This window comes from Theropithecus gelada, chromosome 16 (genome assembly GCF_003255815.1).
Source record: "Theropithecus gelada isolate Dixy chromosome 16, Tgel_1.0, whole genome shotgun sequence".
In the NCBI taxonomy this organism is placed as follows: domain Eukaryota; kingdom Metazoa; phylum Chordata; class Mammalia; order Primates; family Cercopithecidae; genus Theropithecus; species Theropithecus gelada.
Window position 1 is genome coordinate 49,896,391 of NC_037684.1, and position 27,906 is coordinate 49,924,296.

The following is a 27,906-nucleotide window of genomic DNA, read 5'->3' on the forward strand; positions in this document are numbered from 1 at the left end:
CCTGAAGTCAGGAGATCAAGACCATACTGGCCAACATGCTGAAACCCCGTCTCTACTAAAAAATACAAAAATTAGCCGGGCATGGTGGTGCATGCCTGTAATTCCAGCTACTTGAGAGGCTGAGGTAAGAGAATCGCTTGAACCCATGAGGCAGAGGTTGCGGTGAGCCGAGATCGCACCATTGCACTCCAGCCTGGGCAACAACAGCGAAACTCCGTCTAAAAGAAAGAAGGTCAAGGTTCAATCCTTGGCTCTATCACTAAAGTACTGGGACAAACAGGGACCTTTTGTGTGGATATCTCACCTCTGATTCCTTTCTCCCTATTGTACTCTTGCTGGGAGATTTCCAGAACCAAACCTTAAAAACCTCCTGACTTCTTGTTGTTGTTGTTGAGACGGAGTCTTGCTCTGTCACAGAGGCAGAGGCGCTATCTTGGCTCACTGCAACCTCCTCCTCCTGGGTTCAAGCGATTCTCCTGCCTCAGCCTCTTGAGTAGCGGGACTACAGGTGCGCGCCATCACGCCCGGCTAATTTTTGTATTTTTAGTAGAGATGGGGTTTCACCACGTCGGCCAGGAGGATCTTGATCTCCTGACCTCAAGTGATCCGCCCGCCTTGGCCTCCCAAAGTGCTGGGATTACAGGCATGAGGCATCGCGCCCGGCCTTGCCTCCTGACCTTTTAACAAGGCTGACCTCCCCCAGCCCCCACAAAACCCCAGTTCCAGTTTCCAGCTCTGTGTTCCTGATGAACCAGGTGAGGAACCCACAGCAATCTTAATCCCCAATTTAGAGAGAAGCCCAGGGGGAGCCAAAGGTGAGACACAGGTGATGGGGCGCCCTTGGTGTGGGACAGGGGATGGGGCGCCCTTGGTGTGGGACAGGGGATGGGGTGCCCTTGGTGTGGGAGGTCAGGGGAGGACTTTCAAGAAAAAGGCTGGAGCCCAGAACCAGGGATGGGGGACAGAGGTGAGGGCAGGTGGCAGGAAGAGACTGCATGAGTGTGCACAGGTACAGCAAGAACAGGTCTGTTTAATGACACAGCTGGGTCTGGTTACAAACATCAGAAACTAGAAAAGGAGAACAGGCAGTTACACAGATGAAGATGAGGATGGGCCAGGAGGGGACACAGGCATAGTAGCCACAGCAGCAAAACATCCTTGGAGACGATACATGTGACCAAGGGGCACACATGGGGGCCCCCCGGCACGGCTGGCGCACATAAATAGACAGGGCCGACTGCCGGCCAGGAGGAGAAGGGGGTGGGGAAAGCCCTCGGCCCTTGGGGCTGAGGGTGAGACCCAGGCATGTGGTCCCGCCAACCTGCTGCCCAGCAGCCCGGATTCCCCGGGGCTACCCTGGTGGCCAAGGCAGGTGGAGCTGGCGGTCGAGGTTTCTGGACGGAGGCCCCTCCCCTAGTGCAGTCATCCCATCCAGAACTTCGCTCTGCCCTTGCCCATTCTAGGGCAGTCAGCGAGTCAGTTCCTCTGAGGGAGTAGGGGGAGCCCACTCCTTTCTGCCTGGAAGTGGAATTCAGGAATGTGGGGAGCTGGTCTGAGAAGGGCTGGGCTTTGCCGCCAAGCCGGGTCGCCCCAGCCCTGCCCCTCCAGGCCCAGGTCCTCTGCGCTGCTGCGGGATTTCCTCTTTGCCAGACACTCTGTTCTCTGCACAACCGGAACCGCTCCCTGCCCCACTCACAGGTGGGGCCAAACCGAGGCTTCTGGGCCCCGTGGATACACATTCTAGATATGTACGTGTGTGTATATATATGTATATATATATATTTATATATAGCTCGTATATAGAATATATCTGTATATATGGTAGATGTGTGCGTGATACTCTAGATGGTGATGTGCAGACCTGCATGCCGGCTGGGCTGATAGAAACGGGGCTGGTTTATTCCCCAAGGGACTCCTAGACCTGTCCCGCTTCCCGCCAGCCGCTCAGCTAGGTCCCTCTAACAGTGAGTAGAAAAGCTAAGAAGAGTGGGCCCCGCTCTGCGAGGAAGAAGGGTCCCCCACCCTGCCCGCCACGCTGGGGTCAGCATCCAGGCAGCCAGCGCCGCCTCCTGGCAGCTCCAGGCGGGGGGACCGTGGCCACCACAGAGGCCTCCTTCGGGGAAGTTGAGTCAGGGATTCCTCCAGCTTCCTTGGCACCCAGAAATGGAGCATCAAGGAGGGTCTTCAGAACTCGGCCTTCTGCTCAAGGTGCTGCCAGGGAGGGGGGTGGAGGGAGGGGTCCTACGGCCCCGAAGAGGGCAGTGTGGCCGGTGGGCTGTGGACGAGATAGGAAGGGAAGGACATACGTTACCAGAAGCAGGGAAGGACCCTCGGGGGAAAGGGGGAGGACCTGGGGCTGGCGAGGCTCACTTCCTGCCAAGAGAGCCGGCACAGTGCAGTTGAAAGCAACTGTGAGACGCAAGTTCTAGTCTCCGTCCTGCTACGAACCTGCTGTGTGATCTCAGGCAAGTCTACTGGCCCATGGGAGCTCCGGATCTTTTTCTCTAAAATGTGAATAATGTCTGTCTTGTGACAAACTGGGTAAAAAAGTGTTTCACAAACTGCATAGCACCATACCAATGTGAGCTTTTTCCATTAATTCTGAAATGTGGCGCATTCTGTCGGGCCTGTCTCGTCCCTCCTCGGGCCACCCATGTGTATTCTCGTATTCTCGGTACACACAGCCCCCACTGCAATCATCGTGCCTCCCCGCCCCCACCCACGCGAAGGCGCACACCCTGGAGCAGAGACGGCGCAATAAACGGTGACGCCTGGCCCACCCCTGCTTCCCTGATAAGAGAAGTTGGGCGAGGGCCTTCTAAGACTCTGCTCTGTAACTCTGTCCTACCCTCAAGCCCATGGGGACCCTGGCAGCCAGCGGCTCTGCAGGCTCAGGCCAGGGACACTAGGGGTGGGCTAGAGAATGTAAAGGGATGTGGGGCAACCCCACCACCTGACGGCTGGGAGCTAACCCCCATGGAGTGTCAGTTTCCACGGTAGCCCATCTCCATTCAGTCCACAAGGAGCAGAAGTGGGCGGAGGAGGAGACTTCGGCAGTTTCAAAATGTTTGGGGTTTGGAGAGATCTTAGTCCCTAGGGCAGGGTGGGGAGGGCAGGATGGGCAGCGTGCTGGGGAACTTGGGCCATGTGTTTCTGATTCACTGGGGCTCGCGCCCAGCCAGCTCTTTCCAGTCCCTCTTGGCCCTTGTAAAAAAGCCCTTTTCTCTGGAAGCAGGAAGTCTTGTGTCCTGGCTGTAAACAAACTCATCTTTGGCAGCAGAGCCTGCCCGGGGAAAGGGGTGGGAGGGCAAGCAAGCCCCCTCCCCTCCTTTTCCCCTGTCTTTTCCCTGGACCCTCTGGGTGACAGCTGGTGGGGGGTGAGGAGGCAACCACAGCTCTCCACGCTCTGCCAGTGCCCTCCTCTGGTGGGCCAGCATCTGCTTGTTTCCCATTGACTCCCAGGTCTCAGGCAGGCCAGGGCCCAGCTGTGCACATCTGGAGTTGGCTTGGCTCCAGCCAGCAGTTCCTGAGGACTCCACTCTCTTGGGGTGGTGCTGACGGGAGAAGGGGGAGGGGAGCAGAAGCCAGCCCGGGGCCAGTGTGGTCAGCAGCAGGAAGGGCAGGAGGCCTGGCGTCCCCAGCTGCCCTCAGGGGACCTCCTCCAGGAGCTGTGCCTGTGAACAGGAGGGCCGGCAGTCTTGGGGGCCCGTGCGGAGCCCGGCGGGAGACGCCGCCTTTTCCATGGGAAACTGCTGGGAATGTTTCTCTACCACGCGTGTCCCGGGCTGCTGGCTGACCCCTGCTTCCCATTCCCGCCTCCGCTCCTCTCGCTCCTTCCTACTCCAGCCTTGCCTCCGCCTCTCCATTCAGCTCCCAGAGTCAGCCTCCCCTTGGGGGCCCAGGGAGGCTGAGTGTTCCCAACCGCCACGTCTGGGGGCTAGCCCTCCCCTCACGCTCCGAGTCAGCAGGAGTCACAGAGGGCGGCCACCCTCCTTGAGCCACCTCCTGGGCCCAGAACTGGAAGCCCAGCCTCCAGGTCAGCCTGGAAGTAAACATCCCCTTACTTGTGTGCGTGTGAGTGACACCCATGTAGCTCCCTCGTGGGCTGGGGCATGTGTGTGTGTATGTGTCCTCGTGATCCTCCTGGCTCTAGCCCTGTTGAGGCAGAGGGCATTTAGCAGCACTGGTCGGCATGAGATGAGAAAACAGCCCCTTGTGATTGGCACCCAGGGAGGATTGGCACCCAGGGAGGAAGTGGCTGGGCTGGCCTGGGCTGCCTCTGAGCCTGACGATTGGACCTTCCCGCCGGGAGCCTCTGGCGCCTCTCTGCCTGGGCAGCTGTGGCTTTGGGTGCTCTGAGCACTCCCTAGCTCTAGGGAAGGGGAAGGCTCTTTGGGAGGATTTTTGCTCAGGGCCCATGGCTCTGTGCAGCCTGAAGTCACAGGGGAGCCATCTTGAAGGCCTTTTCCTATTATGCCTGTTCTTACATGTCAGACCCCAGAGTTGGCCTGCCTCAAGTGTGCCTGCCCAGGTGGTCAGCCCCAGGGCCCCAGGAGAGATGGGACAGGATAGGACATGGCGGGGAGGCTGCCCAGCCCACCCTCGCCCGCCTCCTCACGTGGTGGCGTTGGGGACCTGCTGCACCCAGCCCACTTCCTTGTAGGCAGCGGTCACGTGGCTGTAGATGAGGCCACGCAGCTTGGCCCAGGCTCTCTGCGTCTCAGGTGGGAAGTCATTGGCAAATTCCTCGGCGACCACCTCCAGAATGACCCCAGAGAGGATCTGGGGGCAAAAGGAGGAAGGGGGAGTGAACGCCTGGGCACCCTGCGTCCCGCAACCCCCGGGCCCCTCTGCCCCATGTGTGGCCAAGAGGATCATTCTTTTTTTTTTTTTTTTTTTTTTTTTTGAGACGGAGTCTCGCTCTGTCGCCCAGGCTGGAGTGCAGTGGTGCCATCTCGGCTCACTGCAAGCTCCGCCTCCCGGGTTTACGCCATTCTCCTGCCTCAGCCTCCCGAGTAGCTGGGACTACAGGCGCCCGCCACCTCGCCCGGCTAGGTTTTTTTTTTTTTATTTTTTAGTAGAGACGGGGTTTCACCGTGTTAGCCAGGATGGTCTCGATCTCCTGACCTCGTGATCCGCCCGTCTCAGCCTCCCAAAGTGCTGGGATTACAGGCTTGAGCCACCACCCCCCGCCAAGAGGATCATTCTTAACACAACAGTCTGGCAGCTTTGGGAACCCAGTGCTCTCAGGACAAGGGTTGCCCTGGACTGAGTCCCTCCATCCTGCTGCCAGGCACTGCCCCTCCCTCTCGCAGCCACTCGGGGGATCACCTCTGCTGCCCCAGGGAGCCCTCCCAGAGCCTGCGAGCTGCAGATGGCCATGAAGTGTGGGCCGTGGCGGCTCTGCAGCAGATCAGGGCGCATACCTTGAAGTACACTGGCTCCACCTTGTGCTTGAGGGCATGGGCTTTCCCCACAAGGGCCAGCACAGAGGACACCTTGTCGGGGTCGTGCAGGTTCTCCACGACAGTGTTGAGGGCCCCCATGACTCGGCAGGCGTGCTTCCGCAGCTGGGGGCTCCGCTCCATCTCCAGGGGTTCCTCCATGTGCTTGAACTGGCTGAAGTACTGCTTGGCCGAGGGGAAGTTCACAAAGAACCTGGCAAGAGGAACAGGGGTGGTCGCTGAAGCTGGAGGCTGCCTCGGGCCCACCCTGAAGCTGCCAGGACAGTGGGGGCTGAAGAAGTGGACCCCAGTCTCCCCCACCCCTGCACCATCACTGTTTTCACTACCATCCGTAGACCTCAGCATAGATCCTCCTCGCTCTGGCCAAGCTGGCTCGCCCCTACCAAGTCTGGCCGTGTCTATCTGCCAGGCTTGCTCAGGCTGGTGGCTTCCTCTCCCAGGCCTCTGTCTTCCTCGCTTCTTGCTTCCTTCCCAAACTCTACACCCTCTTCAGGGCCTGCTCTAGTCATAGCTGAGAGGGTAAGAGCTCAGGTTCTGGAACCATGAGTTGATCTGAAATTAAATCCTCTCCAGTTGGTCTGAAACTGTTCTGATTCTCCCAAAATACTGCTTTCATGAAGTCATGCTCATGCTCGAAAACATTCAATGGCTCCCTATTGTCTGCCAAAGCGAAACTCCTTAACCGGGCATTCCAGACTTCTGAACTGTCCCCCACCCACTTCTTCAAACTCATGTCCACATTCCCCACTATACTCACATCATCCCTGTCCTGGCTCAGTGGCTTTACTTACCATTGGGAAAATGTTCCTCGGGTGAGCCACATTCCTTTCTACTACCCTTTTCCTGTGTCAGACATGCCTTACCTGGAGCAGACTGGCCCAGGCGAAATGCTTTGCCCCCGAGGCCATTGGCACCACTCAGGTGACCTTCCCTGCCCTCCTTCCAGCCTGTCAGACGGGATCCCAAGGCTCTCACGCACCCTCTGACCCCCTGCCCTAGCTGGAGCACTGCAGTGTGGAAAATGACGGCTTTTTTTTTTTTTTTTTTTTTTTTTGAGATGGAGTCTCACTCTGTTGTCCAGGCTGGAGTGCAGTGGTGCAATCTTGGCTCACTGCAATCTCTGCCTCCTGGGTTCAAGTGATTCTCTTGCCTTCGCTTCCTGAGTAGCTGGGACTACAGGCATCTGTCACCACTCCTGGCTAATTTTTTGTATTTTTAGTAGAGACCAGGCTGGAGTGCAGTGGATCTTGGCTCACTGCAACCTCTGCCTCCTGGGTTCAAGTGATTCTCTTGCCTCAGCTTCCTGAGTAGCTGGAACTACAGGCATCCATCACCACGCCCGGCTAGCTAATTTTTTGTATTTTTAGTAGAGATGGGGTTTCACCATGTTGGAGGCTGGTCTCAAATTCCTGACCTCAGGTGATCTGCCTGCCTCAGCCTCCCAGAGTGCTGGGATTACAGGTGTGAGCCACCACGCCCGGCCGACAATGACTTTTGTACCTCCTCTCCCTGTCGAGGCTGGACATCATGTGAGACATGGGCATGGACTCAATCAGAACTTACATAACTTAAGTGAATCCCCAGAAAATGTATGGAGTGTCCTGGACTTGTTCTTCCAGGTTGTTCTCCCCCTTCATGTGTCCCCTTTGTGATCAGAGAGAGCTGATAATTTGCGGAAGCAGCCCTTTGGCCAGGAGTCGAGTCTCAGATGTGAGGGCTAGAACAGATGTGGAGAGGGCATCTGGCCGGGTCGTCCCTGCTGGTGGTGGAGCTGCTATTGGCGGGGGAAGTTTGCACAGTGACCAGGGCACAGTCTGTGTGGAGACTCAGGAGGGCCCCTCCCAGAGGCCAACTGTGATCTTGGGCAAACTGCTTCACTAGTTCCCTGTCTGCAGAAGGGCGAGAGGAGGGCTGCGCTTACTGCTTCATGGATACACGGGTGAGGACACGTGAGGCGATGGGTTTGAAAATACATTGAATTTTCTGGAGAAGCACTGTAATGAGGGACAAATGTGAAAAACCCAATTTGGACTTAAACGAGCATCTCAAACTTTGGAGGTTTTACAATTGCAATAAAAAATAATGATATGGCCGGGCACGGTGGCTCACGCCTGTAATTCTAGCACTTTACGACGCCAAGGCGGGTGGACTGCTTGAGCTCAGGCGTTTGAGACCAGCCTGGGCAATGTGGCAAACCCTGTCTCTACAAAATACAAAAAATTAGCCAGGTGTGGTGGCACACACCTTTGATTCCAGCTACTCAGGAGTCTAAAGTGAGAGGATCACTTGAACCCAGGAGGGCAAGGCTGCAGGGAGCCAAGATTGTGCCATTGCACTCCAGCCTGGGTGACAGAGTGAGACCCTGAATCAAAAGAAATAATGATAATAATAATAATAAAAGGCCAGGTGTGGTGGCTTATGCCTGTAATCCCAGAACTCTGGGAGGCCAAGGCAGGAAAATCACTTGAGGCCAGGAGTTCGAGACCAGCCTGGGCAACATAGTGAGATCCTGTCTCCAGAAAAAAAGAAAGAAATTGGCTGGGTGTGGTGGTGACCGTCTGTACTCCTAGCTACTTGGGAGGCTGCAGCAGGAAGATCCGATCGCATCATGAGCCCAGGATTGGAGGCTGCAGTGAACCTTGATGGCACCACTGCACTCCAGCTTGGGTGACAGAGCAAGACCCTGACACAAAATATTAACAATGATATATATATATATATTTGCCTGATGTATTACAATGTTTTTGTACTTTTTCTTTTCTTTTCTTTTCTTTTTCTTTTTTCTTTTTGAGACAGAATCTTACTCTGTTGTCCAGGCTGGAGTGCAGTGGCGCAATCTTGGCTCACTGCAACCTCTGCCTACCGGGTTCAAGGGATTCTCCTGCCTCAGACTCCCAAGTTAGCTGGGATTACAGGTACCCGCCACCACACCTGGCTAATTTTTGTCTTTTTAGTAGAGACAGGGTTTCACCATGCTGGCCAGGCTGGTGATGAACTCCTGACCTCCGGTGATCTGCCTGCCTCAGCCTCCCAAAGTGCTGGGATTACAGGTGTGAGCCACCGTGCCCGGCCTGTTACTGTATTTAATTGCCACAGCTAAGCAGGTATTACTTCTATTTTACTGATGCGGAAAGAACAGGGAACATTTATTGAGCACTTACTGTATGATCTCACGAATCCTTGCAATTCTCTCCTGAGATAGGCACTGTTTTAATCCCCATCCTATGACTTCGGAATTGATGTCCAAGATTGCCCAACAAAGTAGATGGCAGCGCCAGGAAAGGGCCCAGGCAGGCCCTACCTTGACAGTTTCCCCACACTGCCTGGAGAGACAGCTGTGCCAGGGGATCGTGGCCTGGTAATCAGGTGTCTCCTGCCTCAACACCCACCACCGGGTTGTGGCCCTGAGGAATGACAGTCTCAGGGAGCCCCCACCCAGACCCTCCTCGGTTCTGTCGCCCCTGGGGCCCATGTGCCTGGCTCCTTCCTCCTGGCTCCGCGGTGTTTCCACCTGAGACCCTCCCGATCTCAGCCTGTGCTGCCAGGGAGGAGTCTCCACAGCCAGCCCTGGGGAGTTTCTCAGCTCCCAGAGACATCTGGGCTTCCAAGAGAGCCTGAAATAGGCCTGTCTGAGTGTGAGGAGGAAGGTGTCAGAGTTACAACCAGGAGGGAGGGTGGGTGTTCCCTCTTGGTCTCCTCCTTGGCAAGGAATGGAAGTGTGGGGTCTGCCTCAGGCTCCAAAAGCAACGCCTCCTCCACCCCCACCAACGTGGCAACTTCTCCAGGTTGGGGATGTGGAGGTGCAGCTGCCTCCCTCCTGCCCTGCAGGCTCATAAGGGCTGACGGCACTGGCCTGGCACAGTGGGGAGGGCAGAGGTGAGAGTGCTGGCCAGAGGGCTGCAGCTGGGGCCTTGACCTTGAGGATGTGTACGTTGTGTGTGGGAAGACAGGGCGCTGTGTCAAGACTGACGGGCCTAGGATCTGAGGAGGGACCTTCAGGAGCCCTTATGCCCCTTTCCTCCCCTTCCCCCACTGCCCAGGCCCTGGACAGAGACAGGAGGAGAGAAAAAGGAAAGCAAAGCCCTGCGGGGCTTGGGCTGGCAGGGAGTGGCTAAGACAAAGCTGGGCCAGGCTGTCCTGGGGCTGGGCTCTAGTCCACACAGAAGTGGAGTCAGAGTAGTGAGGGGTTACTCTGGGCACTGAGCGCATTGGTAATGACCTCCCCCAGCCCAGGCCCAGGCCCCTCTGCGAGACAGGAGTGGGGAACTGGAAGAGGGATGTAGAGAGAGAAAGAAATCCTTGCTGAAAACTCGGACTGCCCAGACATGGCCCTGGTCTCGGTGTTTCATTTCCCCCTTGGCATCTGCCCTTCCCTGGTCCCCTTCCTGGGGAGGGTCAGTGGTGCCCCGAGATGTGGATGGTGAGCCCTTCCTCCATGTATCCGCACAGGTACATGGCAGGGGTTGGGACAGAAAACCTCCAAGGTCCTGAAGACCCTGCCTCACTTCTTCATGGTGACACATGAGTGTGCCAGATGCATGCGAGGCCGGTGGGCTGCAGGTGCTGACACGCGGCTGACGGCGCCCTCCGAGGATGCAGTCTGGCGCGTCTGTGGCTCTGCTACCCACTGTGTGCTTGTATGGGTGCCAGCACGTGTGGGGATCGGTGGTTCCGAGCGTCTGAGGCCCTAGTATCCCAATGTCCCTCTTAGCTTCCTGCCACTCCCAGCTGTGTTGCTGGGCCTGGGGGCTGCTGAGATAGCTGCCCTATCCTCAGGAGCGCTCCTGTAACTCCTTAGAACCCTTAGAAAGGCTTCCTGCTCTTTTTCCACCAAAATCTGCTTCTGAGTTGGAATCAGGGCATATCATGGTGGAACTGGATAGGTCCCAGGCTTGGGAGAGGCCACGGGGAGAAGAAGCTGGAGACGGAGCTGGCCTGGGAGTCAGGCATGCACTAAAGCTGCCCTTCCAGAGCGAGGCTTCACCCCGTCTGCACATGACAAGGCTGCCCTACTCTGTCCTAGATTTGTCCACTTTCCTCTGCCAAGAACAGGGGCTTGAGGGTGAGCATGGTCTGGGGCTCCTCTGCCTGCACCCCCAGGGACCAGCACGTGTGGGAAGAGAGCATGGATTTGTAGCTAGAGTCAGTGACTAGCTTTCGAGGCTTGGCCACATCACCTCTGTGAGGATGGTGTGTGTGCTCTATGCGCAGGTGTGTGAAGAACGGGGTGCTCTCTGTTTGTGGGTTTCTTGGGGGCATGTGGTGCCTGAATGACCCCTAAGCCCAAACCACTGCATTTCCTCCCTAGGTGGGGGGTTTTAGGGTTAGGCCCTGTCTCCTGAAGCTTCTCTTTTCTTCCCCTCACCCTCCTAACTCAGCAGGAATTGTATCCTAGGGGACTGTTTGCTTCTCCACTCACCTGTGCCTGCCCTGGGAGCTCCTGCTGGCCCATGCCGTCCAGCAGGAAGAGGGCAGCTGGGAACACTGGACCCCCGTGCTCTCCTCCTTCTCAACCTCTGCTCTTTGCTCTCTGTTCTTCCAAGAGGCTTTGAATCTGGCAAGCGGCGAAGCTGGAGACAGGGGTCTGCTCCTCTTTGTCCCCCTTCTGAGTTGAGCCTCGGTTTTCCCATCTCTAAAATGGGGAGCCCCTGCTACTCCCTTTGAAAGGCCAGAAAAATGTGTGTGTCTGACAGCTTGGCTGGGTGTCTGGGGTCGCTGGCCGAGCAAGGAGTTCTGAGGCCGGGGAGAGGAGGAGGACCGAGGTGCTCTCCTGCATCTGGTTCCTAGTTCCTGGTGAGCACCGCGCCGGAGCCAGGGAAGGCTCAACCAAGGCTTCGTTCACCCCAAGGCGCCCCACGCTGCCTGCCCCGCCGACCTCGGACCGGCCTCATTCGCGGCTGGGGAGGTGGCGCTGGAGCTCGGACCCGGGCCCAGCCCGCCTCTGCCCGGAGCCGCTACCGCCCTCCCTGCCCAGGGCCCGGCCGGGCCGGGCGACACCTACCTCACCAGGATGGCCACCCCCACGTCCTCGCAGTTGGCATAGAGCCGGGCCCACGTAGCCTGCACCGCCTTCCTCTCCGCCTCGGACAGCTCCTCGCTCCGCTCCCTGCGCTCGATCTCCATCTCGCCTGGCACTTTCTCCATGAGGAGCTCCAAGCCCAGCCCGGCTTTGCTCGGCGGCAGCGGTGGCGGGGCGCGGGGCGCTGGGCGCGGGGCGCGGGGCGCCGGGAGCCGGGGCCGGCTGCGTGCGCGGCGGGCGGGCGAGGGGTAGAGCGCGGAGGGAGGGAGCGTGTGTCTGTGCGCGCCGGGTGTGTGTGTGTGTGCGTGCGTGTGTGCAGGGTATATGTGCGGGGGGCGGGGGACCGCCAGCGGGGGGGCGGGGATGTGGTCTGCTGGAAAATGTTTAAAAAAACAAATCCGCTCCAAACCCCCAGCCCCGTGTGGGTGAGCCAATGCCGGCAAGGTGAAGGCTGCGCGGGGTGGGGGCGACGCGACTGCCGCCCGCCCACCCGCAGGCCACGGCGGAGTTGCACCGCGGGGCGGGGCTCGGGTAGGTGTGGCCGGGGCGCTGGGGGTCCCCGGAGGAATGGGCGGTCACGCGGCGCTGGGCGGCGCGGGCCGCACAGGAGTGCGCCGGGGCGGGCGCGAGCTGGGAGCGCTGGGTCCCGGGTCCCAATGCTTGCGGCGTCGCGTGTGTGCGCGTGCAGACCCTTCCTGCGGCGGGGAACTGACTTAAAAGTCCAACACTCCCGAGCTTTCGCGGCAAGGCCGACCGCCAGCCCGCCCGTGTGGGCGAACGCGAGCCCCTCCGGCGGCCACGCGGACCGAGCTGGGCTCCCCTCGCCCGGGCCTCTCCCCTAGCCCCCGAGCCAGCAGCTGGGGGCCGCGGCGCCACTCCCACAGCTCTGGTCGCCCAGGCTCTGAGGGGTTAGCACGGGTCGTTCCCCCCACCCGCCCACCGCCCCGGCTGTCGGAACTTGAGCACACCTCCGACCTCGGGCCCCAGAGGCCTGCTCTCCCTTTCCTACCCCCCAGCACCTCCATGCCCTTGGTGCACGCACGCGGCGGCGGCGGCGGCGGCCAGAAGTCCCCCGTGGCTTATGAATGACACGGACAGGCAAGAACCAGGCGCTGCCCTGAATTCTGGCCCAGCTGGTGGCGGAGGAAGTCCGGAGAGGCACCGGATAGGGCAGAGAGGACCTGGCGGTCGAAAAGTCTTGAGGAAGCCGCAGGCCGCTGGGGACACCTCAGCCAGCACCAAGGGCCCGATTCTGGGCCTAGGGGAAGCAAATCCTTCCTCCTGGTGGGCCCTGTCCAGGGCAGTGTGAGATTGGGCCAGAGGTGGGGGAGAATCCCATGGTGGCTGCCCTGCAGCGGCTGCTCAGTCCTGGGGACAACCTGAGGCCAGACAGGGCCTGGCAGTGTCAGGAAGAGATGTCACTCAGGCTCCCGGTGACCCTTGTCCTCGCTCAAGACTTGATGTCCCATTGCCCGAGCATTGCTAAGGGTTGGCTCTGCGCTTTCGCTATGGTTCGTGTATTTATTCTTAAAATCTGACTTTAAGGTCCGGGGGAGGCAAGGAGAACTCACCCTGGCCAGCCTCAGTTGCAGCCTGGGCCCTTCCTGGGAGCTCAGGGTTCAGGTGCCTGGGGGACCTTGGGGCAGTGCCTCTGACACTGCTTCCCCCTTGCTGAGGGAAGGAAAATCTAATGCCTCCTGGAGGGTCTTGGAGGGGGTGGAGGGGAGTGGGTGGGTTCAGATTCTCACATCACTCCCAGACCCATGTCTCAGCATGGCCATGGCTGGCTCCATGCTCCACATACACACCCAACAGTTTCCCAAAGTTGGTGTGACCAAGTGGCTGCCCAACAGGTCCCCTTGGGATGTGGAAAGAAAATAGGAGAAATTTTATATCTCATCCTTTGCAAATGTAATGTAGTTGTATGGTGTAGGAATGAATCTGTATAGTAGTCTAGCCCATAATTTGTAAGTGGCTGCCCCTATCTATTTTGTGAATGCACACTTGAATCCTGCCTTTTACTGAAAAGGGTGTGTAATCAGCAAAGTTTGGAGAGGATTGTCCAGAGGGTAAAACTGCCAGCCCTTCACTGTTGAGTCTCCCCTATCTCTCTGGCTTCATTCTCGAATATCCCTCCCCTTTCTTCCTCCTCTCCTGATGCTTCCACGGTGACATCATTGCTTCACCTCCACTCACCTTGCAGTTACTGGCAGATGCTCCATGCTTTCATGTCAGTAGCTTCGGCAGCATCTTCTGTCTGAGGGCTCCTCTGCCTTGCGCACTGCAAATTCAGATGCCCTTGCTCCTCTTTAGGCCCTTGCCCTGATGCCTGCAACTCTGAAAGTGCCCTGTAGGCGCCTTGAATAACTCCTGGGTCACTCTACTGCAGTCATTGTACTTCACAGCACATTTGTCTAGACTGGCAGCTCCTTGCAAGCAAGGCCCAGTCTCATCAGATCGACACTCCGAATACGTGCTCAATGCCACACTCCACGCCTTGACCCTACCGCTGGAGGGGAGAACCTGGGCCCAGCGAGCTTAATCAGTCCTCACAAGGTCGCGGCCGCTGACCCACTAATCAGCTTGAGCCTCCTAATCCATCCTCAGCAGGAACCGCAGGACAGACGGCAGTGGCTCCTGAGAGCTGGCTGGGGCCATTTTGGCCCCTCGCCTGTGGCCTTCTGCAGACTTGGTCTGGGAGGGGATGGGGCAGCTGCGCCATGTGCACCACCCTTTTCCTGCTCAGCACCCTGGCCATGCTCTGGCGCCGCCGATTTGCCAACCGAGTCCAACCGTGAGAAACTGACTGGGCTATGGCTGGCGGTTGGTGGTGGTTGGGGGGAAGCATGGGGCTGGGCTGCCACCAAGCTGAAGGTGGGCAGAGGCTGCCTGGACCTTCAGGGGGGCTGGGAGGGCATTTTGAGGAACCCTTGAGAGCTCAGTCTCAGAGCAGGGGAACTTACAGCTTCAAAGGCTCTAGTTGCAGCCTCCAGTCCATAGCCCAATACGGCCGGGACCTGTGGAGGGACAGGGAGGGACTGGGCACAGCCACAGCTCTTCCTGCCTACTCTTGCTCCCACAGAGAGCCCAGCGACGTGGATGGGGCAGCTAGGGGCAGCAGCGTGGACGCGGACCCTCAGTCCTCAGGCAGGTAAGGCAGGAGTCTGGGCTGGGGGAGGGAGGGTGCTGCCAAGGAAGCTGCGGCTGTGCACGCCTTGGGGTGCACGTGTATGCCTGTCTGCGCGCCTGTGCGTGCACCGTATCCTGGCCCTTGCCCTAGGCACCCTGCTCCCTGTCGGCCTGGTGGGCAGGCTGGATGTCTGTTTTCTGCGATTGGGAATGGGAGCCCTCAGCCCGCTCCTCTGGACCAAAGCCGCTGTTTTTCTATCTCCAGTAAGGGGCGGTCCCCCGGGGCACCTTCTGTCGGAAGGCACAGGGAAGTGGAGGGAGGGATGAGGCAGGAGTAGCTCTGTGTGGCTTTGCTCGCCTTTCCTTGCCCTTCCCCCTCCTCCTCCTCTGCCCCCGCCCCGCCTCGGCTCCGAAGCCTGAGCCTCCAGCAGGATTCGCTGTCCAGTCCCCAATAGAAGGCGCGGGAGGAGCATGACATCATCAGCATTGAGTGCCATTGGCTGGGTAGCCCCTGCGGGCAGGACGCTGTCTCCAGTGGCCAGAAAGTTAACTCTTCCCTAGGCTGGAGCCATGTGGTCTTTAGGGGGTGAAGTTGGGGGAACTTCCAGACTTTTCCTTCCCTGGGTGCCCAGTGTCGTTTGATGATAGGGGTGCCTATCCCAACGACACACTGGAAAAAATCAGCAAATCTTTATGACGTTCCAGTGCATGAACGGTTCCTTCTGTGCCTATGGACTCGCCTAGCATGGGAGACCTGTCTGAAGAGTGACTTTTTTGCTCCCAGTGAAACAAAGAGTAAAAAAGATCCGATGACATCTTTGGGTCAGGGCCCACTGGTAGGAGGGTGTCTCCACACAGGGAGGACTCAGGTGGCGGGTACTGTGACCATCCATGTCTGAGTGGGGACCTGCTAGCAATGTGTCCCTTTGATATGCGGAAACTGGCAACTGAGAGAACTTCAGTCTTTCTGTCTCCTGTCATCTGAGTCCTGGGATTCTGAGTCCTGAGATTCTGATGATCAGGAGGCCCAATGGGAAGCCCTGGGCCTGTACAGGAAACGGCGGCATTTCTGTGACACCTCAACTCGATAGACCAGCTGGGATCATCATAATAGAGCCTGATTGATATCATTAGTTAAATCAGCGAAAATGACCACCCCTGGGCCTCCCCTGATAGGAGGCCCTCAAATGCTAAGTGGTCCACGCTATTGAGCCCAGGTCTGGAGTTGGGCAGGGATAATTTAAATCCTGGCTTCCCTCTTACTAATGGAAAGACTATGGGGGAAATTTACAAAAACAATCGGTTTATTTATATGTAAACTAGGATTAATAACAGAGTGGTTGCCAGGTTTTGGTGAGGGTGCAGAGTGATTGCTCCATAAATGCTAGCAGCTGTCTTGTTTCATGCTCGGGACCTGTGCTTTAGTTTTCTCCAGAGGTTTCTTATATATTAAGTCGCTCGGAAGGCTCAGTGACCCCAGAGGATTGGCAGGACATGTGGTTTTAATCTTTGGTTAATGGTTGTGGAAACGGAGGGACAGGGAGATTTAGGTGGCTTGCTCCCGATCATCTATCTCATTTGTGGTTAATGCGGGACATTTAGGCCCCTGACTTCCAGGCAGGGTCTCTTCTACATGAAATGGACCTGGACCTCCTGGCAGGAAAGAAAAGGCCAAATCTGAGGACCATCTGGCCAGGCCAGGCCTGGCGTGACTTAGCCAGAAGGAAGCAGTTGCCTATTAACTCCCTGGGACCCAGTTAACTGGAAAAATTGGTCTGACATCGAGGAACCACCTGCTGAAGGTGGCTGCCGTGGAGGGCTGGCGGTGGGGGTGACATTTCTACTCTCCAGTCACACTGTCCTAAATGCCAACTGATTCCTTAGGTGGTCCTGCCCCTGAATATTGGGGTGAATTGATAGGGATGGGAGGAGGAGGAAGAGGAGAGTCAGAAACATGGGAAGGTCGTGCCCTTCAATCCTGACCCAGTGCTTTCCTCTGTTTAGGGAGAAAGAACCTCTGAAGTAAGCCCTCACCTCTGCAGGTGGGGCTCAGGCCCAGAGACTGGGATCAGCTGGCCCAGGCAGGTAGGGCAGGGCTGGGAGCTGGGGAGGGCAGAGGGCAAGGCTGGGGACAGGCAGGAAGAAATAGGCAAGGCCCGGCCATGTGGGAGGATAGCAGGCAGTGTTCAGCTCTTGTGGGCACTGACGGAGGTTCAAAGTAGGCAGATGGACTCGTGCCTTTGGCTGCTACCTTGAGCCTGTTGTGTTCCAGGCCATGGGGCAAGGGTTAGTTTGAAGAGAACCAGGTGTGGTTTGACCATATTTTCTAGGCTTGGGGATGGCAAGGTGATCGTGCTGGGGCATGAGGGCAGTGTCAGAGGACGTCCAAGGGAGAGGCAGTGTTCTGGGACACCCACTCTGAAATGCAAGTCTCATCCCCAGGTGTGGGAGAAGTGCTGATCTGTTCTGGTTTTCTGTTTCAGCTCAGGTCCTGGTTCGTCCCCTAGCCCAGGAGGATGCTGTGGGAGCCGGAGCAACAGCAAGAGGGAGAATGGGGGGAAGCAGCACTAGAGAAGGTAGATGCCAGTCTCCCCTTCCCCCAGGCCCTGGGTATGGGCTCCTGAGCAGGACCTGGCCGGGCCTGGCAGAAAGAGCAGACGTGCTCACTGTTCTGGGACGGGCTTCCTTCCCTCTGAGTTCCTGAGGCTTCTTTGAGGGACTGCTAAGCCTGAGAAAACCTAGGGTGAGGGACTTGCTGGGTCCACCAGGCTGATTCCGGGGCAGCCAGCAGCCCAGGCAAGAAGTAGGAATAAATAAGGAGTGAGGAGACCCCAGGAGCAAGGGACAGCTGATAGCTCACGTTTACTAAGCAAGGGCTTCCATTCATTCTGTAATTTAATCCTCAGTCACCCACAGAGCCTGGTAATGTTATTATCCACAATTTCTAAATGGGAAAACACAGAGAGAGGTTAAATAATTTGCCCAACGTCACCTAGCTAGGAAGTGGAGGCTCCCAGGCTCACACTGGAGCTGCAGGGCCCACGCTCCTACCCACCATGGCAGGCGGCCTCCCCCTGGAACCTAACACAGTTTGCACGGGTTGGGGGTGGTTTGCTGGCCTGGCTGACTGCCTGTCAGCCCAGGAGCTATTCTGTTAAGCCTCCGCTTGTGGTCCGAGGTGCTGGTGTCAGTTTGCCACAGCCGCACTTGCTTCTGTGTCATTTGCCTTTCCCCAGTTCCCAGAGCTCATCCTGTCACTGGCTGCTCTGCGGAAATTATCAATAAGAGATGCCAGTTGGATCTGTGACATGTCTGCCTGCAGCTGGATGGGAGCAACTGACAGCTTGTCCTCCGAATGTGTTTTCTGTATGTGCGCGAGCGCATGTGTTCCAAACGGGCAGTAGCGTGTGGGAAGGAAAAACCCTGACACTTGTTTTTGTCAATTTGCTGATGCTCAGTCCCGGCGGCTGCCTTCTTTGCCCCCAGCTGCTCTGCCATTTCTCTTTTTCCAACCCTGCGCGATCCTGAGCAGAGATAAAAGCAGATTTCCGCTTCTGCTCCCAGATCCAGGCGCAGACCCTGCAGGCAGCTGCTCCAGACATCTCACAGCTATTAGTCTTCAAAAGCCCCCCGTGCCTCTGTGCACACACGTCTCTCCTCCCCAGCCAGCCCCCTCCCAGCCCAGTGGTGTTGTCTCTGCCTGGCTGGCCCTTGCCCTTGACTTCCAGGCAGTAGGAGATGGAGTTCTCTAGACAGCAGCACCTCAGCCGCCGCTCTGCCTCTGAAGGGAGGGAAGGGAAAGGGTGAGGGATGCCACAGAGGAGAGGGAACCGCTGGGGAGGTGCTCAGGGTGGGGGAGGAGGTGTACCCCGCTGGGGAGGGGCTGCTGGTACCTCGGGGAGCCTGGCTGGGATGTGTGCGAAGGCAGTTCTGTGGGAGCCTCTCAAAGTAGGGCAGGCAGGAGGCAGGGGGAAAGTCACACTAGGGAAGGAGCCTGCAGAGGCAAAGCCACAGCGCCAGCCTGACCCAGGCCGTGAGCCTGTGACCGTCTGTCTCAGCTCCTGTCAGCCTGTCCCTCTCTTTGGAGGCATCGGCCTTCCTGGTGACAGGCCTGTCAGGCTGAGGGCCAGAGGGCACTGTTCCTGGGACCCCGTCTGTGTTCCCCGATCCTATCTGCATTTATTCTCTAATCTATTTGCCATGTTCCTGTCACCTCATCCTTGTTGCCATTTCCAAGTTGCCCATCTCCTTCCACTGGTGTGAGGAATTGTCAGGCCAAGGTCATGGAGCTGGCTTATGGCCCAGATGCACCTCCCCAGGGCAGCGCCCCTCCACAGCCCTGTTCCAAGAACCTGCACCGGAGGCGGTGGCTGCTCCAGGGATCCCATCCAGATGAAGGGCGGGAAAGAGGGAGGAAGGGGCTGCTGGCGGCCAGAGGGGCTGTAGTTGCCTGGGCTTGGAGGTTGCCTGGGCAGCTGGGGTGCCATGTGGGCTGGGTGGGGGGGCTGTCTCCCCCAGGGAGCAGGCTGGCTTTGGTGGGAGCAGATTGTGTTTACACCTTCCCCGCACACCCAGCCCACGCTCGCCTCTTATTCCCGGGGCCTCTCCCACCCCTGGGCTCTCTGCGCAATCTGTACATTTGCAGCTTCTGCTGCAGAAAGTTGCCTCTCTCAGCCTAGAGCTCCCCACAGAAGGCTCCTGGGACCTGGGTGCCCCTTCCTCGGCCCACTGGCTCCCATCACAGGGGTTAGTGTGAAGCTCAGGGCAAGGGTGGACCTCCAAATGGGGGAATTGCTTAAATCCTGACTATGACACTGTCCCCACGGAGGCTGAGTCCCTTGGCTGAGTCCTTTTTCCTCCCTTTCCTTGCAAAGAGCTGTTGCTTGGGAATCGGAGCAGGCGTGCTCAGCGGCTTGGGAGAGGGCAAATAAAGGGCAACTACAGAGGGAGAGCTGAGGCAAAGGGTGGGGTCCCTTCTGGTCCAGGGTGCTGGCTACTGTGAAATAACAGAGTCCGAGAGCAAGGTGTCCAGAGTCAGAGCTCCTAGGTGTGAACCTTGTTCCACCAGGACATCCTACCTCTGTGGTCTGGGTTTCTGAACACCTCTGTGCCTCAGTTTCTTTAGCTGTAGGATGCAGATCCTACTGGTATCTGTGTCTTAGAGTTGTTGTAAGGGTTGATTCGATAACGCGTGGAAGATGTTTAGCACGTTGGGTAAGTGTCCCATATATGTGAGCTGGCACAGTCCGGTTTGAACTGTAAATTACTGAACAGTGGTAGATTCAGGATGGCTAGAGTTCCTCACATCCTCACTCTGTGGTCCTTCCTGCTGTCTCTCCACATACACAGAGCTGGGTGACCAGTAGTTCTGCAACAGACTAGAGGATGGCAGAGGGTGGCATTGCTGGGGTGGGGAAGCCCCCTCTAAGCCTGTACTGGAGAAGACCACCTCTACCTCTCTGTGCCCAGAACCGTGTCCCAACCTCCAGTGGGGCCTTGACCTGGACACCGCCACTCCCAGCTGGCTCTGCTTCTGGAATGAACCTTAGCTCCTTGACAAGATGGGAGGCGCTGCCCTGCTGTGGTGCCTTCCTCCGTGTGAATGCTAATCTCTCTGCTGGGGGAGACTGAGTGACAGGGAAAGGCTGCTTGGAGCTGCAGGGCGGCTGAGGGCAGCAGCCAGGAGCAGGGAGGTGCTGCTCCTGCGACTGAGGCTCAGGGTGGCTGCCAGTCTCTCCTGGAGACTGGAGCATGACCAGGGAACTAATGAGGTGGCGGGGGTATGGTGGGGGTGAGGGAAGTAGCCACCACAGCTGTGGCTGTCCACTGTCACCCTGGGGAGTACCCACCCACTCCAAGTGTGCGGTTGTGTGTGTGTGTGTGGTTGTGTGTGTCTGGTTGTGTGTGTGTGTGTGGGTGCGCAGACAGTCCTGGGCAAGGGCAAACAGCAGAGGTGCTGGGCCGAGACTAGATGGGTAGGGCACGGTGCCCGCTCTGAGACAGGCATGATGGCGAGAGAGCGAACCCTGCTGGTTCCTCAGGCTCCCGTAGCCCCTCTGCTGTTGGGAAGAAGCCCAAGACCTAGAGCTAGAAGAAGATAATGCTTCTTTGTGAACCTCAGAAGAACATCAAAGTGGTTCGCACAGAAGCTTATGTTAATATAATGAAGATACTAACCGTATGATTAATAACCACTAACATGCATTGGGCGCTTACTATGTGCTAGGCACCGTGCCAGCTGCTGTATTTTACGCACTGTTTCATTTATGCGGCAGGAACGGTTATCGTTTATCCAATAAGGAAAGTGAGGTTCACCGAACTTGCTTAAGGTCACTCATAGCTGGCAGCGAAGCCAGGACCTGAGCCTGGGAAATTTGATGCCAAAGCTTGGGATAGAGGGGGCCGAGTCTCGAGGTGGGGGCTGTGAGGAAATTCTGGTTGTGACCTGTCTACAAGGCACAAGGAATGGAGCTGTGGGCCTGCCTGCCCTGCCTTTGCAGGTGGGCTGGTGTTGGCCAGGGTCATCACCACTGTTCTGTCTTCAGAAACTCACATTCAAGGGCAGACCAGACTCTGGGCCCTGAGAGGCTGGTTCTTGCCTGCCAGGTGAGGGGGAGAGGACAGCTGCCCCTTTAGGATCCCCCAGTCTTCCACAGGGAGGACGTGGTGGCCCCTGGCAGGGATGACAGACAGCGAGGTCATCACCCATAGTCACTGCCACTGCCACTGCCACTGCCACTCTGTTGCCTCCTTCAGCTAGGGGCAGGCCCTGGGGAGAGGACAGGACGGTAGCTAGCAGCCCAGCTGGAGACGGGAGCCTGGTGAGGAAGGCTGTTTTGATTTGTTTTTGCAGGGGGAGGGTGCAGGGCATGGAGACCAAGGAGGTGGTTTGAGGGGGATCCGCTGACAGCTGGCAGCCAGTCCTTGTGCCTAAGGAGCACAGACCCTCTCTGTGGGACACATGTGCCCCCTAGTGGGGATTACGACTGTAGTGGGGGGCTGAGAAAATTTTTAAAAATTTACTAACAGACTCAGCCTGTGAGCCTGGGTAGGAGAGGCCAATCCTATCCCTATGTGAACACACACACACACATTCACACATACACACACATTCACACACAGAGACACATACATTCACACATACAAACACATTGATACACAGAAACACATACATTCACACACACGCGTGCACAGACATACACATATACAAACATACACATACATACACACACAGACACATACACACTCACACACAGACACATTCACACACACATACACAGACATACACATATATATATCCATACACATACAGACATACACAGACACACATAACACACATTCACACATAGACATATACATACACATACACATTCACACACACATACACACACATTCACACACACACATTCACACATACACAGACATACACATATACATTCACACACATACACACACATACACACACAGACACAGACACACACAATCACAGATACACATGCATACGCACACACACACACATTCACACATACACATACAGACATACACCCATATGCACAGACACACACATACAGACATATACACATATAGACACATAACATACAGATACACACACACACATATACACAGATACACATAAACACACATACATATGCACACAGACACACACAGAAACATACACATACACAAACATACACACAATATCATATGCAGAGGCAGAAGCCATTTGAACTCAGCATTAAAAGAAATAAATGTGTTAATTTGGTCATTTATTTAACAAGTGTGTCCTGGGAACCTGCAATGTGCAAACCCTATGTCAGGTGTCAGGAGTGACACTCGAGGAGAGACAGACCCTGCCCTGCCAACTGGTCCTATAGGAAGGCCCCAGCCTAGGTGGCCTAGTTCTGCCAGCCCAACCCTGCCTATCCCTGTGACCTTTTGTTCTCCAGACCTCGGTTTCCTCATTTGATAAATATTTGTCAAGCCCAGGTGGGCTGGAGTGAAGACATATAGGACTAATGATCTCCTCAGGAAAAGAGCTGTTTAGTAAAATGAAGGGGATGGACCAGAAGCTCTCTGGGAGCCCCACTGACTTTCCCAATCGAAAGCGACTATAATGAACTGTGTCTGGAGGTGCTGTGTGCCAGGGACTGTGGATCCAGAAACGGATTAAGACCTGCCACAACCAACCAGAAAACTGGGCAAGATATAAGAAACAGACACTTGACAACAGGCAGCACACAGGACAGTGACCCCATGACTGCCTCAGCTTCTGCCTGGAGACAGTTCCCTGACTGTGCCCTGGGGAGGGGAAACCCAAGTGGACCACAGTGGCTTTGCTAAGGTGAGGAGGAGACAGAATCAGAGGTCAAGACAGTGTGAGATTCGTAAGGATATACACACAGATCAATGGAATCCAAAAACAGATGCAGCAAAGGTAATCCAATGGAGAAAGAAAGGTCCTTTCAACAGGATACAAAAAGCACTAACCAGAAAAGAAAATTAATACACCGGACTTTATCAAAATTAAACCTCTGCTCTTGGAAACACCGGGAATAAATATTTGCCAAACAAAAATCTGAGAAAGGACTAGTATCCGCAATACATAAAGCACTTTTACAATTCGATAATAAGACAGCCCAATAAAAAACGGGCAAAGGTTTTAATAGACACTACAACAAAAAATATACATACAGCTAAAATACATAGAAAGATGTTCAACATGTGGCTGGGGGCGGTGGCTCACGCCTGTAATACCAGCACTTTGGGAAAGAAAGAATGTTTCACATGCAAATCAAAAGCCCAATGACATACCACTACCTGCCCACCAGAATGGTTAAAGCTGAAGGCTGACCATAGTAAGTACTGTCCAAGATGTGACCCTGTCATACACGGCTGGGGACTGGTGAAGTGTTACAACCACTTGGGAAACCAGCATGGCGGTTTCTTATAAAGTTATCCCAGAGGAATGAAAACTTACATCCACAAAAAAGACTGCAAAGATGTTCATGGCAGCTTTATTAGTAATAGCTGCAAACTGGAAACAATGCAAATATTCCTCAACATGGGAATAAACACACTGAGATATATTAAGATAGAATAATCCTTAGCAATGAAAAGGAAATGAACTGCTGATGCCAACAACATGGGTAAACTGAGAGAAGCCAGACACAAAAGAGCAGCTACTGTGTGATGATGACATGTGCATGGAATTCTAGGACAGGCAGAACCCGACTGTTAGTGACAGAAGGCATTAGTGGTTGACTGGGGCTAGGGTTAGATATCGTGGGGGTTGACTGCAAGGGTAAGAAGTTTTGTTTTGTTGACTGCAAAGTAAGACGGAGTCTTACTTTGTCGACCAGGCTGGAGTGCAGTGGTGCAATCTCAACTCACTACAACCTTCACCTCCTCAGTAGCAGGGATTATTGGCATGCACCACCACGCCCAGCTAATTTTTGTATTTTTAGTTGAGACAGGGTTTCATCATATTGGCCAGGCTGGTCTTGAACTCCTGACCTCAAGTGATCCGCCTGCCTCGGCCTCCCAAAGTGCTAGGATTACAGGCATGAACCGCCGTGCCCGGCCTAGAAGGTTTTTGTTGTTGTTGTTGTTTTTGAGACGGAGTTTTGCTCTTGTCACCTAAGCTGGAGTGCAATGGTGCAATCTTGGCTCACTGCAACCTCACCTCCTGGGTTCAAGCAATTCTCCTGCCTCAGCCTCCTAAGTAGCTGGGATTACAGGTGCCCACCACCATGCCTGGCTAATTTTTTGTATTTTTAGTAGAGACGGGGTTTCACCACGTTGGCCAAGCTGGTCTCGGACTCCTGACCTCAGGTGATCCACCGGCCTCGGCCTCCCGAAGTGCTGCACCTCACCTAAGAAGGTGCTTTTGAGGTGACAAAAATGTTCTAAATCTTAACTGGGATTGTGGTTACATGGGTCTATACACTTATTGGACTAATGAACCATACATTGTGAATGGTTATACTGTATTGTATGTAAGTTACACCAGAATAAAGATGATTTAGAGTTAGAAACAAAACAAGAATGAAGATTGATGCTTGTTTTACTCATCCTCTAGCAGAAAAGCCAGACATGCAAACAAATCATCATAAAACAGTGGGATGAGTATTCAAAGTATGCTGAAATAACACGAACTCCCATTTATCAAGTGCTTACCTTGTGCCAGGCGCTGTGCTAAGTGCTCCGAAGCACTGACCTAAAGAAGTCCCGTGATGTTTGGATGATGAGGACCTCCTCCTCATTTTACAGATGAGAAAATAAGACTCAGAGAGAAGTGAGGTGACTTTTGCCAAGGTTACTCAGTTAGAATCAGTAGAGCTGGGACTTTCCTCCAGGTCGTCCTGGGTTGCAGACAATGTGCTAATCCACCTGCCACCAGGAAGGTGCCACGAGGAAACAGCTCGGGAATTGTTGCAGCATCTCAGTCAAAACTTCGCAGAGGAGGTATTTAAGTAGAAGCTGGAATTTGCTGAGCAGAGAAGAGAATGCAGCGAAGGGACTTTCAAGGCAACAGGAACAAACACCACCACAAGCAAAGGTTATGCAACAGCTGTGAGAAGGCAAGGTTTCTGGGCATGGAGAGACATGCCCAGGAAATAACAGAAGAGATCCATGGAACATTATATCGTCTACAAATTCATTTATTTTTATTTTAAAAAAATCAGTTTTTGAGTAATACTCTAGAGGCAGTGGCTCTGCCAAGCAGGGAAGTCAAATGCATTGCTTTTCTTCCTGGAAGCTGTTTGGCAAGCACAGACAATCCACAACTCCAACGCCATCTATTCTCAATGCATAGGGTCTGTGTCGTATTTCTCCTCCTCCAGAAAGTTAAAGCTAGGTGAAACTTGAAAGCATTGATCCCAGGTTTTGTTTTTTATTTTTATATTTTTACTTTTCTTCCATCTGCCTGGTCATCTGCATGGTCCCAGATTTCTGAACAGGATTTGCAACACTGTTTCATGGTCCTAAGAACTCTCAGGAAAAAAATCCTCTATGTTTTCATGACAGGTTTTCTAGGTGGGTGAATTAAAGTCTCTGGAGTTAAGCAAAAACGTTCCACTGTCATAGTGTAATTTTTTAAGGCAACACAGCATGGTGGCTGAGACCATGAGTTTTTAGCTGGATTGTTTGAGTTCAGATCTCAGTGCTTCACTTATGATTCCTTTAACCTTTCTGCACCTTGACTTCCTCAGCTGCGAAATGGGAAGGTGATAATGACAGGGCTGTCATGAGAATCAGATGAGACAGTGAATAAAAGGTGCTTCCAGAGTACCTACCACAGAGTAAACATTTCATATACACATAGCTGTTGTTACTTCAGAAAGGACGCTTGCACACATCAGCTCATTTTCTGTATTCTGCCATGATCCATTCTTCTGGGAAGAATTATTTTTAAAAGATATCATTTAGGATGATTTGACTGAAATAGAACACCCAACTTAAAATGACTTAATAAGATTTCTTTTTTAAATCTCACTTTTTTTTTTTTTTTTGAGATGGAGTCTCGCTCTGTCACCCAGGCTAGAGTGCAGTGGTGCGATCTCCGCTCATTGCAAGCTCCGCCTCCTGAGTTCAAGCCATTCTCCTGCCTCAGCCTCCAGAGTAGCTGGGACTACAGGCTCCCCCCACCACACCCGGCCAATTTTCTTTTTTTTGCATTTTTAGTAGAGACGGGGTTTCACCATGTTAGCCAGGATGGTCTCGATCTCCTGACCTCGTGATCCGCCCGTCTCAGCCTCCCAAAGTGCTGGGATTACAGGCGTGAGCCACTGTGCCCGGCCTAAAATCTCACATTTTGTAATTCACTCAAACTGAGATGCCATTGCTTGCAAGACACATCCTGCATTTAAGAATGTGAAAATGCAACTGGCTGTGGTGGCTCATGTTTGCGATCCCAGCACTTTGGGAGGCTGAGGTGGGCGAGTTACCTGAGGTCAGCAGTTCAAGACTAACCTGGCCAGAATGGTGAAATGCTGTCTCTACTAAAAATACGAAAATTAGCTGGGCGTGGTGGTGCACGCCTGTAATTCCAGCTACTTGGGAGGCTGAGGTAGGAGAATCACAAGAACCCAGGAGGTGGAGGGAGATTGCAGTGAGCCGAGATCATGCCACTGCATTCCAGCCTGGGTGACAAGAGCAAAGCTCTGTCTCAAAAAAAGAAAAAAAAACCATACGTGTATGTGTGTGTGTGTGCGTGTGTATATATATATGAAATGTACAAATGTGTCTCTGAATCAAAACAAGAGGTCTGAAGTTCGGGGGTGTCGGGACTGGCGGCTTCTGCAGGTCAGCAGCATCACTGAGGACTCATGTTCTTTCTTTTCTCTACTCTGCCATCGCAGTCCTTCAGCTTCTACTTAATGGAAGCCTTGCAGATGCAAGATGGCTCCAGCAGGCCCAGCATCACTTCTTCACAGTGTCCCAAAGCCAGAAAAAAGGCTGTTGTTTTTAAAAGCAGGAAAACTTTCCCAAACTTGGCCAGAATTGCATCGGAGACCCTTTCCCAAAACAATTTCCAGCGAAGGGAATAGACTGACCATGTCTGGTACAGATGAATGAAGATTTGCCCCGGGGGCTAGGGAGGGGCTTGCCCCTGCTGAAGCAGACCCTTGCCCAGCAGCTGAACAGAGCCTAGGTTCATCAGATGGAGGAAGAGACTGGCCGCTAACAGTGCCTGACATACAGATGTGCTTCCTGTGATGCTGCTGCTGTCACCGTTCCAAATGTAAGCAGTCAGCTGCTTGGGATACTACCTACCTTCTTTTGTGTTCTTATTAATACAATTAAAGATTGCTTTCTGGGTGGAGAAATTAACCTCAATATTCTAAAGACTGTTTTCTTTATTTTTATGTATTTATTTTTTTGAGACAAGATCTTGCTCTGTCACCCAGGCTGGAGGGCAGTGATGCAATCATGGCTCACTGCATAGCCTCAATCTCACGGGCCCCAGCAATCCTCCCATCTCAGCCTCCCATCCAGCTGGGGCCACAGGCATGTGCCACCACACCTGGATGTTTTTCATTTTTAATTTTTTATTTATAGAGATGGAGGTCTCCCTATGTTGCTCAGGCTGGTCTTGCACTCCTGGGCTCAAGCGATCCTCCTGCCTTGGCCAACCAAAGTGTTGGGATTATAGGCGTGAGCCACTGCGACCAGCCCAAAGACTGTTTTCTATTACTGTGGGTTTCAGATACCATGTCTTAAACCCCGTCAGTGACCACCCCAACACAATAGGCCAGTTGACTGAATTCTCCCTTTGTATCAGAGCCTGGG

General features: G+C 54.7%; 2 protein-coding genes across 7 annotated transcripts; one reads left to right on the plus strand and one right to left on the minus strand.

Moving 5' to 3' along the window:
- Positions 1 to 1,010: 1,010 nt before the first annotated feature.
- CYGB (cytoglobin) lies at positions 1,011 to 25,103 on the minus strand. 3 transcript variants are annotated; one of them, XM_025363619.1, is made up of 4 exons: positions 24,790 to 25,103; positions 5,427 to 5,658; positions 4,619 to 4,782; positions 1,011 to 2,275 (listed from the first exon to the last, which is right to left on the minus strand). In XM_025363619.1, the coding sequence occupies exons 1-4, from the start codon at positions 24,873 to 24,875 to the stop codon at positions 2,242 to 2,244; spliced, it is 516 nt and encodes a 171-aa protein (XP_025219404.1). In that variant the 5' UTR covers positions 24,876 to 25,103; the 3' UTR covers positions 1,011 to 2,241. The 3 variants fall into 3 exon arrangements, with proteins under 3 accessions (XP_025219404.1, XP_025219405.1, XP_025219403.1); XM_025363620.1 differs by lacking the exon at positions 24,790 to 25,103 and adding an exon at positions 11,467 to 12,006; XM_025363618.1 differs by lacking the exon at positions 24,790 to 25,103 and having other exon boundaries at positions 5,427 to 6,648.
- Positions 1,224 to 27,443, plus strand: PRCD (photoreceptor disc component). 4 transcript variants are annotated; one of them, XR_003116296.1, is made up of 8 exons: positions 1,224 to 1,467; positions 10,011 to 10,014; positions 14,567 to 14,635; positions 16,618 to 16,698; positions 17,097 to 17,189; positions 17,850 to 18,416; positions 19,599 to 21,434; positions 26,976 to 27,443. XR_003116296.1 is itself a non-coding variant. In XM_025363621.1 (4 exons), the coding sequence occupies exons 1-3, from the start codon at positions 14,205 to 14,207 to the stop codon at positions 16,637 to 16,639; spliced, it is 165 nt and encodes a 54-aa protein (XP_025219406.1). In that variant the 5' UTR covers positions 14,159 to 14,204; the 3' UTR covers positions 16,640 to 16,694; positions 17,097 to 17,432. The 4 variants fall into 4 exon arrangements, 1 of the variants encoding a protein (XP_025219406.1); XR_003116295.1 differs by lacking the exons at positions 19,599 to 21,434; positions 26,976 to 27,443 and having other exon boundaries at positions 17,850 to 19,432; XM_025363621.1 differs by lacking the exons at positions 1,224 to 1,467; positions 10,011 to 10,014; positions 17,850 to 18,416; positions 19,599 to 21,434; positions 26,976 to 27,443 and adding an exon at positions 14,159 to 14,278 and having other exon boundaries at positions 16,618 to 16,694; positions 17,097 to 17,432.
- Positions 27,444 to 27,906: the final 463 nt, after the last annotated feature.

Excerpts from the sequence above, each read along its gene's own strand:
- CYGB (XM_025363618.1), bottom strand. The coding sequence starts at position 5,810 with ATGCTGAGGTCTACGGATGGTAGTGAAAACAGTGATGGTGCAGGGGTG. Across the intron at positions 4,783-5,426 it reads TGGAGCCAGTGTACTTCAAG|ATCCTCTCTGGGGTCATTCT; the intron begins GTATGCGCCCTG and ends TTTTGCCCCCAG. Across the intron at positions 2,276-4,618 it reads CAGGTCCCCAACGCCACCAC|CCCACCGGCCACACTGCCCT; the intron begins GTGAGGAGGCGG and ends TCTCGTCCACAG.
- PRCD (XM_025363621.1), top strand. The coding sequence starts at position 14,205 with ATGTGCACCACCCTTTTCCTGCTCAGCACCCTGGCCATGCTCTGGCGC. Across the intron at positions 14,279-14,566 it reads TTTGCCAACCGAGTCCAACC|AGAGCCCAGCGACGTGGATG; the intron begins GTGAGAAACTGA and ends TTGCTCCCACAG. Across the intron at positions 14,636-16,617 it reads GACCCTCAGTCCTCAGGCAG|GGAGAAAGAACCTCTGAAGT; the intron begins GTAAGGCAGGAG and ends TCCTCTGTTTAG.